Below are 20,134 nucleotides of genomic sequence, written 5' to 3'. Positions count from 1 at the left end.
AATGCCTGCCATTTTAAATTTTAAATTGTCATTTTTTTCTTTCTTTCAACGACCTACACGAGTGGAAGAAAACATAAGAAATGCAAAAAGTTGTAAAACGTTTTTGTCAGGTTGCCCAATCATAATGATTTTGTTCATATTTTTCCTTACGACATTGACATTTTTATGTCATAAATAATATATAAATCTGTTGTTTTCCTAATATATTTTTATGTAAATCAAATTTTAAATTATGTGGCGATCCTATATTGGTGATACGCTGTTGGATCTTGAATAAATAAATAAAATAGCGTAATTCCTTTTTTTTTTATTGGAGGCTCTTCTATTGCATCAGTATTTCTAAATAGCTAAATACCCTTTATTATGAGCATGTGTCAAGCTCAAACATTTGACAAGATAAGTGATTATACTTATGAAGATACCATCTGACAGGTGCAACTTAACTATCGATTCGTTGAGTGTCTTCCTAGCCGAAAGTCATGTCGTTTTCAGCCACTATGAATGTTTATGTCTTTTTCGCTTTATGTTTGTACGAGAATTAGAATTTCTATGCACATCTCAATATAAATATTTATCCCTGATTATAGGCTCCAAGTTGAAACTTTTGTCGATACTGAGGTGGTTGAAATGTTTATTTAAATAATATAATTAGGTTGCCCTGAGCCACTGGTCTTAGACGATGATGTTACAGTCTATGGATTGTGATGTTAATTCTTCTATAGTTTGAGAAATACCTAATAAAATGGATAAAATCTGTTTGCAAATGGATAGATCTTTCATGGAGCAAAGGATGGTATCAGAGGTGGAACAAAGGATGGGATCAGGGGTGGAGCAATGGATGGGATCAGGGGTGGAACAAAGGATGGGAGCAGGGGTGAGGCAAATAGTGGGACCAGGGGTGGAGCAAGAGATGGGACCAGGGGTGGAGCAAAGGATGGGACCGGGGGTGGAGCAAGAGATGGGACCAGGGGTGGAGCAAAGAATGGGACCGGGGTTGAAGCAAAGGATGAGACCAGGGCTGAAGCAATTTTTGATACTATTTCCAAGCAATAATACTTTACAAAACGTTATACAATGTGTTTGTTATTATATATGCATTTGTTTTATTATAAATATACACATTTAATTGTTAATTATATATAATGTTGTACATTTAAAATTTCATTTGTGTAGATTCTTGGAGGTCATGATAAGCACAAAAACGAATGAAGTTACATTTTTCTACACGCATCAGAACAAGATTTACAACGAAGGCTTCGACCAAGAGTTCGCAATCAACCAATGGCACAAGGTTGCAGTTAGCGTGAGCGGTTCTCACGTCACTCTGTACGTAAACTGTGTAAAGGTCGCGGAAAGACGCATTCTCATTCCAGATACAGATATACGTAATAAAAACCTAAACATCTGGCTGGGTCAAAGGGGACCATCTAAACTACGATTTACCGTAAGTTGATAGATGTGTTTGTTTATTAGATAGTAAATCCCTTGATTATTACTGATTATTCGTAGTTGCATGAGAATTCTTTCTCTGAATTCTTCTTGTCTGCTTAGCTCTATGATGCAAACATATACAAGATTAAAATTGAAACTTGTAATTTATATTGAAACAAATAATGTAACTAGAACTATCATATGGTAATTAATTGCATTGTTTGAACATGTTCAAAAGACACATTAGGTTGGAAGAAATACATGTTGATGATAAAATATTATTTATTCTATATTATTTATTCCAATTTGCAATGCAAAAAGCATGAATATTGCTTTTCTGAAATTTCGATTGTATAATTTTAAACAAAATACACAGAATAATCTTTATGTCAATTCTCCCCGGAAAGAAAATTATAAAAATGGAAGATTGAATATATTTTAGTTTTACAGTAGGACCCTTTACATGAGACACCATTGGGTCCAAAGCAAAGTCCCCTTAATAGTGGTGTTTCTTAAAGAAATTGTCAAGCTACTAAATTTGAATGCAGATATATAATAATAAAGAATTGCTATAATTTAAAGTTACAACAGAATTTTTCAAGGGTGGATCTAGAGGGGTTAGGAGGCACTCATCTTTGACAGCTAAAATGAAATTATGAACTACTTTTTAATATATTTCTATATTTCACAGAATAATAATACTATAAGTTAGTTGCCTGTATTTGAAAAATCCTGGTTTCTGCCACCATTTTTATTTTAATTTTAAGTGAAATACAATTTCTTAATAGAAATACACTGATTTTAAAAGTTACTATACTACAGTAGGCCTACATCATTTTATTTTTTAAAAAATGTATACAATATTAAAATTGTGCAAAACACTGCAAAAATACAACTAATGTATTTTTTTGAATAAACGCCCTGCTTTGAACTCGAATAAACGCCCCCGATGGAACATCATTATCATCATCGTTTATTCAAATAAATATGGTATTTACAATACACGATAATCTGTATAGTTTCTACATAATATACATCACTTTTCAAGGCTGCTTGTAGACATTAGTTTGACCAGACGTACCTGTTGCTTGCGCTTAGCCCAAGGCCATTCGTTCCAAATAAATAAATGCGTTAATCTGTATACATTTTTTAAGATAATAGTTGATCGAATAGGAGATTAAATAAATGAATTATTAAATGAATTAAAGTAAAGATTGGATTCCTGAACGAATAAATAAATAATAATTATAATCAAATTCGCTATCTTTATTAAGTCTATCCGTTTTTTAATGTTTGGTTTCAGGGAATTGTACAAGAAGTGAAACTTGTTGTTGCAAATCACGGATTTCTCCATCAATGTCCAGAGCTTGACCGTAATTGCCCGACCTGCGGCGAATACCTGTCGATGGTTGGCATGGTAACTGACTTGGAAGAAGTCGTGCAGAAGCTACAGCATCAGGTAGGCGTCTTAATTAAGATGTTCACATTGATTTTTTTTTGCTTTCGCTTGGACAATTATGAATAACGTCAGCTGGAAACAGATTTATTAAAACATATATTCTGATTTGATATGTAGCTATGTAAGTAAAAAAAAAAACCTTATGTGGTTTAACTGTATGAAACTTTCCGTAGGTAGGTAAGGTCGACGATTCGAATCTCAATACAGACATAAAACCAAAATATGGAACTTCAATTGATTGTTTTCTTTTTGTTGTCTTTTTCTTTTTGTTTAAAACTAATCATGCTTATATTAGATAATTTCTCCATTTCTTGGGGCTAACATATTATTATGTATATGACCAAGTATAATTCCAGGGGGCTGTGTAAAGCTCTGTCTGGAATTTACCAAAGTGTCCACATTTTTCTTAAATAGGGAAGGGGGGATTAGGAGTCAGATTATACTGTCATATAATGTAATTATATCCTTTTCTTGTTTACATGTGTATTCATGCTAATAGCCTTCCTGGTATTGTTCAATTAACTTTTAATGACAATGACATGTACAATTATGGTATTGAGAATGTTTATGTCCAGCTCCAAACTGTAAAAATTTGTATTTGTTGCTACAATTTGTCTACACTATCAAACTTTATGTGACAAAAAAAAAAGTGATATGCCCAAATATGGTAGTGATATGCTTAAATATAATAGTGATATGACATCATCACATTTTTTTGTCACATAAAGTTTGATAGTGTAGACAGAGCTTAATTTGTTTATTTGTTATCTTTTATATTAAGTATAAGTCTTAGTTCTTATCACAGAATTATCATTTATTTTGAATTGTTTTTTATTTCTTGGTTTGATACTGCAAAATATTGAGCATTATTTATCCTAGGTATAATACTAACAAGCCATTGCACTCAAAGTCATTACAAATTACTCCCTGGAATAATTTCCATCTTCAGATACAGATACAATTCTCCTATCATCAATTATCATCATCAATAGCTTTCAAACGAGTTCCAACAATTTGCGTGTTCTCGTGATCGCATAAAACCTCTAGAGGGTGAAACGGGCAAATGTTTCAGTGGTTTCTAGAAGCAATTTAAGACGCGCGCATCGAGTTTGAGAGTAGTTTGAAAAATATGAAAGCAAATCGCATTCAACATGTACAACAGCTTAACATATGTTACTCTAGTTTATGAGTTTTTTTAAAGAGCAATATAACATGGCCTCCGTTTTTATGCTTTACTCAAATTTGAGATGTGAACATATTTTTTTTATATAATTCCTTAAAACTATTTTAAAAACCATGTCGTGGATTATAAAATATATTGTAAAAAAATGCTACATAAATTTGTAAAGCACTGTCTGTACACTATCAAACTTGTATACTCATATACTGTATAGACATGATGATGTCATATCACTACCATATTTGGAAATATCACTACCATATTTGGGCACTTCACACTTTTTTAAAACTAGTTAGTGTAGACAAAGCTTTAGGGAAAGGGATAGTTCTGTTCTTAACCTTTATAATTGTAGTGCTGCAAAAGTTTATTTTAGGGTTGGCTATTAAAAGTATTCTAAATATTTGACTAAATTTATTATATTCATATATATTTTTGAATTTGGTTTATTTTCTTTATTTTAAACCCAGTGGACATGCACAATCTAATTAGTAAATTCATTATGATCTCGCTATGTGACCCAAATTTTACATAAATAATATGGCCCAAAAGCACATTCTGTCGTCACAAAAAAATGTGTCTTTTATTGTTAATCATTTTAAAATAATTTATTGGTAATAATACTTTACTATTTCCTTTTTTTTATTTGTTGTATATTTTTTTGTTTGTTTTTACAGATGTCTGTTGCTGAGCGTCGAATCTCTGCCCTTGAGACATGTGGCTGCGTGCAAAGCTGTACGGTAAATGATATCACATACCAACACGGTGAAACTTGGATTGATCGCTGCGATAATTGTACTTGTTCGGTAAGTAAATTTGCTCTCTCAGACAGGGTGGGATGGGATGGGGTGGTAGAAGATGAGTTTACTTCTAAATTAATTTCTATAGCTACCAATTGTTTTATTTGTTTTTAGTGAATCTATAAACAATACAAAAAAAACAATACAAAGAACAATAGATTTAGGATGACCCAATTAATCTTTACAAGGTGATGTCATATCACTACCATATTTGGAAATATCACTACCATATTTGGGCACTGACCCAATTAATCTTTACAAGAAGGAATAATTTCCATTGGGGGCCTTTACAATTGATATAAAAAATATCAAAGAACAGAGTGGAAAGAAAAGAAAAACATGGTCGAAAAGAAAACTTTATGACTTTGAATGCAATTCACTGTCACTAATTAATTTATTTACTTCCAGTAAGATATATAATCTGTAAATTAAAACTTAAAAGTGAAAGCTTGGAAAGAAAGTGAATTTGTTTATATAAAGTAATTTTATTGAGTTAATTAATTACAAATAAATGAATCATTAATAAACTATTAAATGCAAAAATGAAATATAAAAATAAATATAATAATATAAGACATGTAATGGTTTTATATAGTACGTATGTACAAAATTGTAGGCTGTTTGGTATTTGCAATTCTAATGTTAAGTATTAAAACTATTCTACTGCAGGTACTGCAGAAACTACATTTTTCACTACAATATTGTATGATTAATTTGATTCAATGTAGACGTTTATAAGACAGTCATTGCAATAAACAGTACACTGTGTACTGTATGATTACCAAAAAGAAGCTTGATAAATAATAGGATAGGATAAACAGGTTAAAGAAACAAAATGTAGTACTGCCATTACTGCAGTAGAATAATTTTAACATGGTCCCTAAATTATTAAAACAAATTATTAAAATTATTAATACCATTTACCATTTTAGGAAGGAAAAGTATCCTGTAGTCCGATGACCTGTCCAGCTCCAAACTGTAAGAATCCAGTAAAGGAGGAAGGCGAGTGCTGTCCCGTATGTAAAGGTATTTGGAAAACCGTTTTTTAATACAAAAAATTGATTCTCTCTGCAATAGTACTGAATGTAGAGAAGACATACCTGGAGTAGGTTATGTAATGATGATTGTATCATGGGTACCATACTGCAGGTGGCATGGCGGATTTAGATGGAAGGGTTTATCATTAATGTGCTTGCTTTCTTATCCCAAGGCCAGGGTTCAATCCTGACGTAGTTCCATTGTTCAATCCTTGACGTAGTTCCATTGTTCAATCCTCGACGTAGTTCCACAACTCTTTTCAACTTAACTCCCAAATGAAACTCTTATAAGCATGATAATTGATTATAAAATAGTTTATCCATCCTGTAATTGGCGAGTTACTTGCTGTTGGATGCATATGAAATGAATGGGGAAAAAAGAAGATGCAGCTTGAGTAAAAACCAATAAATGCACTGATTATGTTTAAATAACATAGTATATTACTGACTCCAAATAACGAGAAGGAAGCCATATGGTTCGATGTTTCGGTCGATCTTTATTTGATCATCATTATTATATTTAGTAGTGGCTTTATACTACTTATACTATACTTACTATATGTTCATAATATTATCAAGGGTATCATACTATTGTTGCATAATTAGAATATGAGGGTCATTTTCCACATCCCACCCCCCTACCTTCTCTCACTAAAAGACACCTCCCCTTCCCTCACTAGAAGATACCTCCCCAACCAAATAATCTATAATTTTTTCGATCACATTGTGAACACACTTTATGGGGCTCCTCATCGAACATAAATGTTGAAATAGTATCGATCAATCAACTTCATTTCTGATATGAATGATGGCCTAGAAACATTTGTTATGATGTAGAGACATTATTCTCAAGGCCGTCACAAAGCATGAGTTATGATGCAGGGGAATCACATACCCTATTTAGTAGCTGCATAATGCATTTGATGTGAGCTGTAATTGTCAGTATAGGCAACAGACAAAATTGAGAGTATGAGAAGTTCAGCCCGTTTCCAAGTAATGTTAGATATACCCTCATAATAATATGTCATATCATTATTTTATATCAATTTTTAATGCTATATTTGCTAGCCCAGTGTTAATTTTCTTTTAAAATATGACATTCCAACTGGTTATTTCTATTATGAATGAATTGTCACTCATACAGTAAGGTTGAATACAATGCAAAAAGGACGACCAATCATGAAACAATGGACAATCCAAATTCTCATTTATGATTAGTCATCAACTCACTTTCTTTGCGCCTAAATTTACCTTGAATTTACCTTGAATCGCCACAGTCCATCTTCTTTCGATAGAGTGTGGCAGGGTTAAGGGGGCTTTTTGGCCCATTATAAACCCATGTGTTTTTAAAGCAGAGTAGGTTTGGAGCAGATATTGCACTTCGTGGTAAGTTGTTCCAGTCATTCACTACACGCTGGCTGTAGAAGAATTTCCTACTGTCCAGATTTGGTTTTTCTTTTCTCAATTTGTACGAGTGTCCTCTTGTCTTTCCATACTCGGCTTTCTTAAACATTTTTGTAGGCTCAGTTTTATCTTTCTGTGTTATAATGCGGTATGTTTGTATAAGGTCACCTCTTCTCCTTCTATCTTCAAGCGTTGTGAGTCTTAATCTTTGTAGCCGCGTTTCGTATGGTAGGTCTTTCAGGTTAGGAATAATTTTGGTTGCCCATGCTTGAACTTTTTCTAATGTCGTTTTTTCTTTTTCTGAGTGAGGACTCCATGCCTCCAAGTGGGAATCAAGCTTTAGCAGTACTAAAGAATAATAAAAAACAATACAATGACAATTTAAAAAAAACGAAAATATATAATTTTTAATCATAACTTTTAAACAAACTCTTTGCCAATTAATTACAACAGTTATATTTGTTGTTGTATCAACAAAGCATTCATTGTTATGAACACCGCTGTCAAGTTACATTTTCAATTACACAAAGTAAAACTTGTGTAAAATAGAACAATAGAATCTCCTGTCAAAGAAATTTGAAAAGAGCTTTTTGTTTCATTTATCAGTATCATTTGGAGATAATGAGAGACCGCAGCGGCATGTCATTAAACAAGAAGATGTTTGTTGTAACAATATCCAACTATCCTAATAAAAACATCATAAATACTTTGGTTTTATTGACTACTATAAAGAAGCAGACTGTTTCTTCAGAGTATAGTCATAGAGAAAAGACTAATGTGAAAACTGAGAATCAAATTGTATGTTTTATATTATACACATGTGGGAAACATAAGCAATGTAATGTTTTATATGTGAAAACAGGCGGCCATAACAAAAACATTATCCTAAAACATTTTAGAATGTTTTTTTCAAACATAATAAATGAATCCAAATAGTTATAGTAATAAATATAACTAAATATTTATGTTAATAAAAAGCTAACAATATCATAAAATAGCAATAAAAGTAATAATCATATGATTTAAAGTTTTACTCTATATGTAAAAACAGGCGGCCATATCAAAAACATTGTCCTAAAACATTTTAGAATAAATGAATCCGAATAGTTATTGTAATAAATATTACTAAATATTTATGTTAATAAAAAGCTAACAATATCATAAAATAGCATAAAATAGCAATAAAAGTAATAATGGTACTGTATACTCCCAAAAGATTGTCATAGTATTGGATTTGGTTACTGCATTCTTACAGCCACATAAAGTTTTCCATTCATAGATGTGCTGTATTAAAAGTAATAATGGTATAGAATTTACAAGGTATATTCCAAATATGATTGTCACAGTATTGTGTTTTGTTTACTGCGTTCCTACAGCCACCTAAAGTTTTCCATTCATAGATGTACTGAATTAATAAAGAATTTCATCTGCATGAGGAAATTTTATGACCAATTGTAAACATAGGTTTGCTAAACGAGCATTCTTGTTCCCAACAATCGTACATCCAAAGAAATACTACAATCAAGTCCCAATACCCTTAACACATTACTATATAATTGTCAGTTATAATTATAAAACCTGAGGTGAAAACAATTTTTCTTTTACTGCTCCAGTTCTAAGAATAGTTCACGCTTACGCGATATTATTAACATGCAGTAACCTCTGGGAACGCATCACTGATGCAAATAATTACCATAAGCCTGCTAATTATTTTATCTATCAAACAGTACATGACTGAGGTTGGCATATTAATGTCTATTATAAACCCTGGTCATCCTAGCTGTCTGATGCGCGATAGCTTAGTAAAATCTGATAATATAAGCGAAAAAAATAAGGACATTGTCAAAATATAGTACACAGTAACTACATTATGTTTAGTCTAGTGTTTAAAAACACTGTCTACACTATCAAACTTTATGTAACAAAAAAATGTGATGTGCTCATATATGGACATGATGACGTCCCTACCATATTTGGGCATAGCACTACCATATTTGGGCAAACTTGTTTTTCAAACTAGTTTTGTAGTGTAAACAATCAAATAAATTACTATTAAATTATTACTGACATGGTCTCTAATGTTTTTCCGAGTGCAGCCTATTGTACATATGGTGGAAGTCAGTATGATCACTTGGAAAGAATGGCTCGTAAAGGAACACGATGCATAGAAATGGAATGTTTGGTAAGGAATTTTTTTTAACCTGGATATAATACTTATCTAGTAGCATGGTACCTGGATATAATACTTCTCTAGTAGCATGGTACCTGGGTATAATCCTTTTAGTAGCATGGTACCTGGATATAATATTTCTCTAGTAGCATGGTACCTGGATATAATATTTCTCTAGTAGCATGGTACCTGGGTATAATCCTTCTAGTAGCATGGTACCTGGGTATAATCCTTCTAGTAGCATGGTACCTGGGTATAATCCTTCTAGTAGTATGGTACCTGGGTATAATCCTTCTAGCAGCATGGTACCTGGATATAATCCTTCTAGTAGCATGGTACCTGGGTATAATACTTCTAGTAGCATGGTACCTGGATATAATTTCACACTGGTAGCATGGTACCTGGGTTATATTACTTTCTCGTAGCATGGTACCTGGATATAATACTTCTTTTGTAGCATGCTTGGTAGCATGGAAACTAATTATTTGATTTCTCGGTATCATGCATAAACAAATCTGACATTCAATCTCTAGGATGGTAGCATGGTGACAGCTGCTACCAAAACACCCTGTCCGCAAGTGTCATGTGATGAAGGAGATGTTATCTACAGAGATTCAGACTGTTGTACATATTGTCGAGGTATTGTTATTTTCTTACCATTTTTATGTACAACTTTTAGTTGTTAATTCTTAATGCTACTTATAAATAATCATTGTAATTTTCACAGGGCCAAGGCAAACATTCATTATTTGCAATCACGGGAGTATATTTTGTGTCATCTCTCTTATCATAAAGGTTTCCTCTACAGTTTGATTTAATAATTTTATACCGCCTTCTATAGTTTGGCCATGCTTTCATAATCAAACCTCCAGATATTTCATTTTTTCCAAGTTGGGAGGTCTGTAATAATATCATCCCTTGATTTAGTATTTGTAATGGCTATGCAAATTATGAGAACTAGGTGTGATGTTCTTACATACAATATGCACAGTAGATAAGGGGGCATATGAGGTGTTATGCCTATAGGGAGTATGTGTACATTAGGCTTATTTGTATCATGTACAAATAGATTGATTGATGAATGGTTTAGTTGAATGCATGCTTGATTATTCATTAAGAGTTTGCACAAATTTGAAGATTGTAACTGACTCGCAAAAAAACAAAAAAATACTGGATTATCATTTTGTCAATATAAATTTGTTGTGTTGGTCATTACTGCACAACAGCAACATGCTCAAATGATAAGATTTTCTAATTTGAATATTATTTAAATAAATGTCCATGCAGGTGGAAATCTGTGTAAATAGGTCATGACTTACTATGTAACTGCAGCATGCTTAAATTATAAGATTTGCTAATTTGCATATGTCCATACAGGGGTAAAATAATCAAATATGTAAATATGCTATGAATAATGACAGGTTCAATTTGCATACAGGTGTAAATAATCAAATATGTAAATTTGTTGTGCATGTCATGATTACTGCGCAACAGCTACATGCTTAAATTATAAGATTGCTAATTTGAATATATGTTCGTACAGGTGTATAATAATCAAATTATGTAAATATGCTATGTAGTATTACTGTGCTCAAATAATAAGATTTGCTAATTTGATTATTATATATTTACGCACAGGTGTAAATAATCAAATATGTAAATTTGTTGTGTAGGTCATGATTATTGCTCAACATCTACATGCTCAAATGAAAAAATTTGCTAATTTGAATATTATTTGAATAAATATGTCCATACAGGTGTAAATAATCAAATATGTAAATTTGTTGTGTAGGTCATGATTATTGCGCAACAGCTACATGCTCAAATGACAAGGTTTGCCACAACATGGACTTTGGACATGAATGCATCTGTCAAGATGGATTTAAAGAAAAAGATGGTGAATGTATGGAGATTGATGAATGTAAGACAGTAGGAGGAGAATACGGCAATCATTGCCACGATGGTGCCACCTGTGCCAATACCGTAGGCTCGTACGTTTGTCAGTGCTTACCAGGATTTGAAAGAGAAGATTTGTTTAGCTGCTCAGGTAAGTGTTGTTAATTTGCATACAGGTGTTAAAATTGTGATCAAAAAAAATATCACATCATTACATTAACTTTTTTTTTTAATAATTAAAAGATAATATGACAGTGAAGTTTTTTTTTTCAATAAATAATAAAATAAGACATTATTTTTCATGTATACAATTATATATGCATTGTCCCCCAAAAACATGAAAAATAAGGATCGATAAAATCAGATTTTGAATAAGCCATTTTGTAATTTTAATAAATCATTTCCGCAAAAAATGTTTTCAACTTTTAAATTCAACCCATTGTATTTTTTGCTTTAAATTACAGTTTTTTTCAATTTTTGGTCAAAGGGAATAACTATTATGGCATATTCAACAACAAAATTAATCAATATTATGAATTTTTCCTTATAATATATCTGTGTATTGTATATAAAGGCATTGCTAAATGATTTAAATTTTGGAATACTTTTTTATGAATTAAAATCATATTCCCAGTTTTAATCATCATTGATATCTTATACTAGAAGTTGGTAATTTTTAGAGCTTCCATTTTGTCTACATTTCTTCAACTACTATCTTCTATCACTATGACCTTCTATCAGTATCATGTGTCTTTCTCCAACAAACATTAATGTGTCAATGTTTTATTTCAGAGATAAATGAATGTAAGATAGATACCACATGTGGTAGAAACAGCAAATGCACTAACACCGTAGGTAGCTACACGTGTGAATGCAAAGACGGATACGAAGGAGATGGTATCATCTGCCTACGTAAGTAACACTCCTTCTTGGAGACACCCCTCCTTGCAGACACCCCTCCTTGCAGACACCCACTTTTTTAGGTTTTTCCTGTGAATAGAATAAGGGGAAAGGTTTTTAAAATACAGCAACCCCTTATTCTGGGAAAACCCCTATAAAGGGACACTTTTTTATTAGGCCCTGAAAGTGATCCTCCTCCCTTAATATGGTATTTTAAGTTCCATTTATATGTGATTATGTACATTAGTATAGTAGTGTTTCATAGCATATTTTCAACTTTAAGTTTAAGAAAGTAAACTAGTGTACAGATCACGGTATATCATTACATTTATAGCCATCCTTTTGAAAACAAACCATTGCCAAAATGTAATCATTTCTACCCTGAAAACAATTGTTAGGATATCATTGGAAACGCTATGTGTGCCACCAATATTAGGCCGAATCACCATATAGAACCTAGACTTTTAAGTCATACATTCGTCAGACTCGCTTAATGTCGGTAATAGACTAATCTAATATTGGTGGCAGCAGACACAATACATAATTCAACTAAATGTAGGTCGTACATGTCAGAATCGACTTCAGCCTGATTCCAACAGTTGTGTAATCCCTGTTAGGAGCAGATGGAATAACACAGATCAGAAGCTTGCCTAAGATTACCGTATCTTGATTCGCCACTGAAGTGTGATGTATGGATTGAAATACGCTTTAGGAACAGTATTATTACAAATAAGGATCATTCATAGCAATGATTAATATGTGGTCTAAAAAGGATTGCATAGCTAGGCTACGCTAGTAAAACCTCTCCTGTGGGACACCCCTATTTAGAAGACACCCCTATTCAGAAGACACCCCTATTAAGGGGACATTTTCCCTTGAAATGAGCAAGAAGTATATGTTTTAACACTATTACCAACCACTTTACAGATGAGAACCCTAGGCCTACTACACTTGTTTGGGGCCCAAAGGTGTCCCTCAATAGAGATTATATATTGTCTGAAGTGAATTGGTAGCATTCCCACAAGGGAAAATGAATTATGAATCAAATATATACATAAAAAACTATAATATATAGGCCTACACACCATCATAATGGTATTCAATATTTTAATATTTTCATCATCACATTTTGTTCCTATGAATATTTTATTATTGATTGATATATTATTATTATTATTTAAATATTGAAAGAAATGGAGGTGTGAGTACAGTACAATTGTTAAAGATGCCCCCCTTATTTTTTATTTTATACCTCCATGATCTAACGCTCTCTCTACACTATCAAACTAGTTTGACAAAACAAGTGTGATGTGGCCAAATAATTATGATAGTGATATGCCCAAATATGGTAGTGATATGCCCAAATATGGTAGTGATATGACATCATCATGTCCATATATGGGCACATCACATAAAGTTTGATAGTGTAGACAAAGCTTTGGATCATCCAATTACTGTAGTCAGTCGTTCTAATAAAGGATGATCTCATTTCAGCTGTGTGCTCTCCAAGTTGTGAGAACGGAGGTAGATGTAATACACCTGGTGTGTGTACTTGTCCTGATGGCTACACTGGCGATCAATGCCAGACAGGTATGTGTTCAGCTATTATTAGAAAAGCAATAGCAGTAAAATAAGAAAATAACATTCACTTACTTAAATATTATTAAATTCAGTATATTAAAGATGTATTGTCCTCCAAAAACATGAAAAATGAAGATAGGCCATTTTGCAGTTTTAATAAAAGTTATTCACTTTTGTAAAAAAAAAAAACAAAATTAATTATTTCACTTATAAAAAGACAAAGAAAAGTTTAATTCTAACCAAAAACCATTGTCTGTAATTTTGCTTTAAATTACATTTTTTTAGTAAATAATTTGTTTTTCGATCCGGTTTTTGGTCAAAGTGAATAGCTATATGTGACATTCAAATTGCATATTAAAATTATCTATAAATAGTTGTTGGACAAGCCCATATGAATTGCTAATTCAATCGAACATCTTTTATTTTCTTCAGACATTGATGAATGCCAAGGAAACCATGGCTGTAGAACTAGCAAGTCTTTTTGTGTCAACCTGCCTGGAAGCTACTATTGTCATTGCAAACAGGGCTACACCAGTCCATCGACAGACAACAACAAGGGGAAACAATGTGAAGGTCAGGGGTCAAAACTGGTTTTTTTTTAAATATTAATTTTTAATTAAGTAACTCACCAATTACAGTATGGATAAACTGTATCATACTTTATGTTATCATTTGAGACCTTCAAGAGTAGAAACAGGACTCCACCGGAAATGAGTTTATCCATTTATACACAGAATTTTGAATTCTGAATGAAATAAACCATAATGAACTTTGACCTCTCCATTTAAAGATATTAACGAATGCAAGGATAACGTGCACTCATGCCCGTCTGACACGACCTGTGACAACGACCAAGGGAGCTATTCGTGCCAGTGCGCCACCTCAGATTCGTGCAGCCGCAAATGTCACTACGGAGGGCAACAGTTCAAAGATCAAGCCAGTTGGACTCCAGACGCTTGTCACTCCTGTCTTTGCAATGTAAGTAATTAATTAAATGAACTTTTTTAGAAAATTAAACATATCCATAAAATTAATTAAGTCAGTGATGTCTAAAATATGTACCTTTCTAGCAATTTCCAACTCAATCATAACACGCATCATGAAATACACTGTAACTTGTTTATAGAAATTATTGAATATTTAAATTGTAATTTCTAGAAAGATATAAATAAGCGCTACAAGAACCATTCTTATTATATAAATAAATTGATAAAGTATACAAATATTTATATTTTTAGAAAGTAAGTCTGCATTGCACTGTGGTGTTCTATAATATTTGTCAGTATTTTCACTGTACCTAGAGTAATACATTTTTATTTGTCTCTTTCTTTTAGAATGGTGTAACCAGTTGTTCCAAGATCATATGTGATTGTAGTAGCAATAACGTGGACCTCAATTGCTGTCCAGAGTGCGCCGCCAATGGCAGATGTCTCCACCAGGAGCTGGGAATAATCTATGAACATGACGATACATGGCAGTATGCCTGCCAGAAGTGCAGATGTTCGGTAAGTAATATACTCACAGTATCTCTACTATATCTCTATACCCTTATGTCCACATAAGCAAACTCTGTGTCACATATCTATCACATGTGCCCCATATGTTACAGTTTTATGGCATATACACAGGTTTCACATGTGGTTATGTTAGGTTTATGGCATATACACAGGTATCACATGTGATACATATGTGACGCTGTATCACAGAATTTTCCTATGATACTGTAGTATTATAGATACAGTACGTATAATCAGGTAGCATTAGTTTGGGATATTTCTTGTAAATATAACATAATTATTTTTAATCCATTTTCCCGTTGTTAAATGTGACTGAAAATAAATAAATACAATTTAGAAATAGTCATACATAATAATATTTTGAATTATAAGATGTGTAAGAATCCATTTTCTTGTGTGGGCATGACATTCAATATTTATACTTTATTGTTGGATATCAGATATAATTAACCTTTTCGTCTTCTCTAAGGCAAATAGTTTCTTTAATTAAATTCATCTTAAAAACATCTTTTCATTTCCTTTGACATTAACATTCATGGCGCAATTTTTTTGTAATATTAAAAAACCACTTTTATTTTGAGTCCATATCTACAAAGTATTTTTATGAGTTGATGGGAGAATATTTTTTTAGTGTTTAATATTTTACGGTATGTAAAATGAAAGAGACAGAATACACATTTCGATCAATTTTATAATTTTCTTAAAATTGAATTCTCTATATATGTGTTTCTTTATTTTGAGTTATCTTATGCCCTACACTACCGTTTTAGTTTATCTGAATTTATTCAGTGGATCTCCTTGTATAAGAAAGGAGTAATGTATTATATATATCTTTCCAATACCAAACATACGTTCAGATAATACAGTATCAAGAAACCAAAGTTTAAATTTCTAATTTACAGAACAGCACAATAACATGCTCTGCTAAGAGTTGCCCACGTATAAACTGCGAGAATACGTACACACCGTTCGGACAATGCTGCCCTCAATGTCAAGAACATGATGAGTGTTCGTCTTTGAGTAGCAAGACCGACGGCACAGCCAGCTGCCAACAAGGAGTTGAGACTTTTGAACACAAAGAACGCTGGTTTATGGATAATGATCGTTGCTCAGAGTGTGTCTGCCTGGTTAGTGTGTCCCTTCTTTTATTTTTGTATGTAATGTATCCCCCAAAAACGTAAAACATCAAACTTTGAGTAGGCTATTTTGTAGTTTTATTCAAGTTAATCACTTTCGCCAGGAAAAAATAAATAAAAATAAGGATTTCGCTTTATATAAATAAAGAAGACAAAATAAGCTGTTATTTAACAAAAATGTCTGAATAATGACTTTTTTTTTCTCTTTAAATTATAATTTTGCTCAAATGGATTACTTATTGTGACATTAAAATGGACTATTCAACAAAAAATGTTGTTTTTTAGGTTACAATATATATTTTAGTTATTTTAATATGTTTCATTGTTAAATTAACAAGTTTAAATTTTTTTTGTTTTCAGGATGGAAACGTGTGCTGCATGTACAGTAGCGCGTGTGCTCCATAAGAAAAATACCGTGGATGATGAGGCAAGGGTAAAAAATGATGGAGAGGCAGCCGGCTGCATACGTCATTCAGATTGAAGGATCCTATATTTTTTAGTATCTTTAGGAAAAGAAATGAAATGTATTTTTCCCTAATGTAAATCAAATAGATAAATATGTACATTTATAATACCAGTTTTGTTATTTCAAAATGATATTTGGTGTGAATTTTAAAAGATGTGTTTTAAGGTGATATGATTATGTATCTCATGTTTCTTTACCATGTATGTTAAATGTTAAAATAAGTATTTTGTAATTATGTAATTCTAGCAGAGAGCCATGTAGTAGTAGTCCAGTTTTGATAATAAAAGAAAAGATATTATAATAAATGATGCATTGATAAGATTAAAATCATCTGCAAAATGATCGCAAACATTGTGACAGCTTGTGCAACAGTGCCAAATTCCAAAATTGTACAATAGTTACTGAAGCGATAAAAAAGACCAATTGCTTAGTTGATTTTCTACAATTAGTATTGTATACAAATTCTATGAGTATGAGAAAGTTTATCATTAAACCTAAACCTTCCATTAAAATTAATAGAATCATGTGTAACAACATGTAACTTACATGTTGGCCACATGTTACCCACATGTAACTTACATTTATATATAATACCACATTTATTAAAAATGATCTAGCTGAACAGGAAATAGGCTAACCAAAGACAACCCGTTAATGACAATAAAAAATAGACGGAGATGATTCAAACACCACTGCACTGCAATTTAAGGCCCGCCTGGACAGTACTCACAAGTGCCATAGTAAGATGTATCATAGAATAGTGCCATAATGTACAGTAGATAATGTACTGACAATCGGGTGGATTGGTTTGGATTGTATCTATTTTGCTTCATATTTTTTGTCTCCGTATTGGAATAAAAATATTCTGGTATCTTTATCATTAGAAATACTTTCGTTCATGTTTTAAGAGCATTTATTATTTTGTACCCAGTCCTTTGTAAGTCCATGTAGTCATAATCAGAGCCTTTAATCGTTTTTTCTAGATTATATAATAATTGAATATTTACGTAGATCAAATCCTAATTTGTTTAGCTATGTACAGATATATATAAATAGAAAAATACACTGAGTGACAATTTTTGTGTATGTCATCTTAAGTGTATTTATATGGAAATACCATAAGTCATATGTTTGAACTCGTGAGAAAAGTCTTAGAAAAGTTTAATAACTTAAGTATTGTTTACTCCAAGACCCGAATTGGACAAAGGAATCTGTTGCTAAAACTGGCGTGAAAAAAAAACTTGTGGAAAAAAGATTTTGTGTAGAAAAGTTTAATAAACAATATTATAACACACCTAAATATATTCTTGTCATTTGATTGGTAAATTGTGGGTCACGTGGTGTTTGATTAAAAATACTATTTCATCTTTAAAAAAAAATAAGTGGAATCGTTGGTTTAAACAACAGAATTAGTACAGGGATTTTTTCAAAAATTGCCAAAATATCAACTTTTTAAAATTCAGTTATGCGATCATATTGCTATATATGCGCATATATTGCCTTAATATCATCTTATAGAGTGTTTATAACCAGTTTTGTCGAAAAAGAAAAGGGACGAAATTTGCCCATTTTTTGAAAAAATCCGTGTACTATATAGTACAGGGATTTTTTCAAAAATTGCCAAAATATCGACTTTTTAAAATTCAGTTATGCGATCATATTGCTATATATGCGCATATATTGCCTTAATATCATCTTATAGAGTGTTTATAACCAGTTTTGTCGAAAAAGAAAAGGGACGAAATTTGCCCATTTTTGGAAAAAATCCCTGTACTATATAGTACAGGGATTTTTTCAAAAATTGCCAAAATATCGACTTTTTAAAATTCAGTTATTATGCGATATTATTGCTATATATGCGCATATATTGCCTTACCATCATCTTATAGAGTGTTTATAACCAGTTTTGTCGAAAAAGAAAAGGGACGAAATTTGCCCATTTTTGGAAAAAATCCCTGTACTATAATAGTACAGGGATTTTTTCAAAAATGGCCAAAATATCGACTTTTTAAAATTCAGTTATTATACGATAATATTGCTATATATGCGCATATATTGCCTTACCATCATCTTATAGAGTGTTTGTAACCAGTTTTGGCGAAAAAAAAGGGTCGGAATTTGCCCCTTTTTGGAAAAAATCCGTGTACTATAGTACAGGGATTTTTTTAAAAATTGCCAAAATATCGACTTTTTAAAATTCAGTTATTATGCGATAATATTGCTATATATGCGCATATATTGCCTTACCATCATCTTATAGAGTGTTTGTAACCAGTTTTGTCGAAAAAAAAAAGGGTCGAAATTTGCCCATTTTTGGAAAAAATCCCTGTACTATGGTACAGGGATTTTTTCAAAAATTGCCAAAATATCGACTTTTTAAAATTCAGTTATTATGCGATAATATTGCTATATATGCGCATATATTGCCTTACCATCATCTTATAGAGGGTTTGTAACCAGTTTTGTCGAAAAAAAAAAGGGTCGAAATTTGCCCATTTTTGGAAAAAATCCCTGTACTATAGTACAGGGATTTTTTCAAAAATTGCCAAAATATCGACTTTTTAAAATTCAGTTATTATGCGATAATATTGCTATATATGCGCATATATTGCCTTACCATCATCTTATAGAGTGTTTGTAACCAGTTTTGTCGAAAAAAAAAAAGGGTCGAAATTTGCCCATTTTTGGAAAAAATCCCTGTACTATAAGGGATTTTTTCAAAAATTGCCAAAATATCGACTTTTTAAAATTCAGTTATTATGCGATAATATTGCTATATATGCGCATATATTGCCTTACCATCATCTTATAGAGGGTTTGTAACCAGTTTTGTCGAGAAAAAAAAAGGGTCGAAATTTGCCCCTTTTTGGAAAAAAATCACTGTACTATAGTACAGGGATTTTTGTCAAAAATGACCAAAATATCGACTTTTTAAAATTCAGTTATTATGCGATAATATTGCTATATATTGCCTTACCATCATCTTATAGAGTGTTTGTAACCAGTTTTGTCGAAAAAAAAAAAGGATCGAAATTTGCCCATTTTTTGAAAAAATCCCTGTACTATAGTACAGGGATTTTTTCAAAAATTGCCAAAATATCGACTTTTTAAAATTCAGTTATTATGCGATAATATTGCTATATATGCGCATATATTGCCT

The 20,134-nt window shown here is 31.8% G+C and overlaps 1 protein-coding gene across 2 annotated transcripts in view; it reads left to right on the top strand.

The window, feature by feature from the left end:
- The window catches only part of LOC144848147 (protein kinase C-binding protein NELL2-like), a 49,494-nt gene extending 31,113 nt beyond the window's left edge, over nt 1–18,381 (top strand). For both annotated transcript variants that reach the window (XM_078704848.1, XM_078704841.1), the window contains 14 exons: nt 1,174–1,444; nt 2,735–2,890; nt 4,745–4,873; nt 5,800–5,893; nt 9,405–9,490; nt 10,012–10,117; nt 11,271–11,525; nt 12,167–12,286; nt 13,769–13,864; nt 14,288–14,428; nt 14,646–14,833; nt 15,190–15,360; nt 16,275–16,499; nt 16,869–18,381. In XM_078704848.1, the coding sequence (XP_078560974.1) occupies nt 1,174–1,444; nt 2,735–2,890; nt 4,745–4,873; nt 5,800–5,893; nt 9,405–9,490; nt 10,012–10,117; nt 11,271–11,525; nt 12,167–12,286; nt 13,769–13,864; nt 14,288–14,428; nt 14,646–14,833; nt 15,190–15,360; nt 16,275–16,499; nt 16,869–16,913 (2,083 nt within the window). In that variant the 3' untranslated portion in view covers nt 16,914–18,381. The remainder of the gene's footprint in view (nt 1–1,173; nt 1,445–2,734; nt 2,891–4,744; nt 4,874–5,799; nt 5,894–9,404; nt 9,491–10,011; nt 10,118–11,270; nt 11,526–12,166; nt 12,287–13,768; nt 13,865–14,287; nt 14,429–14,645; nt 14,834–15,189; nt 15,361–16,274; nt 16,500–16,868) is intronic.
- The last annotated feature ends 1,753 nt before the right edge of the window (nt 18,382–20,134 follow it).

Source organism: Antedon bifida, chromosome 1 (assembly GCF_963402885.1).
Source record: "Antedon bifida chromosome 1, ecAntBifi1.1, whole genome shotgun sequence".
Lineage (NCBI taxonomy): Eukaryota > Metazoa > Echinodermata > Crinoidea > Comatulida > Antedonidae > Antedon > Antedon bifida.
Note: the sequence above shows the minus strand (reverse complement) of the source record. Positions and strands in the feature narration are given on the sequence as shown.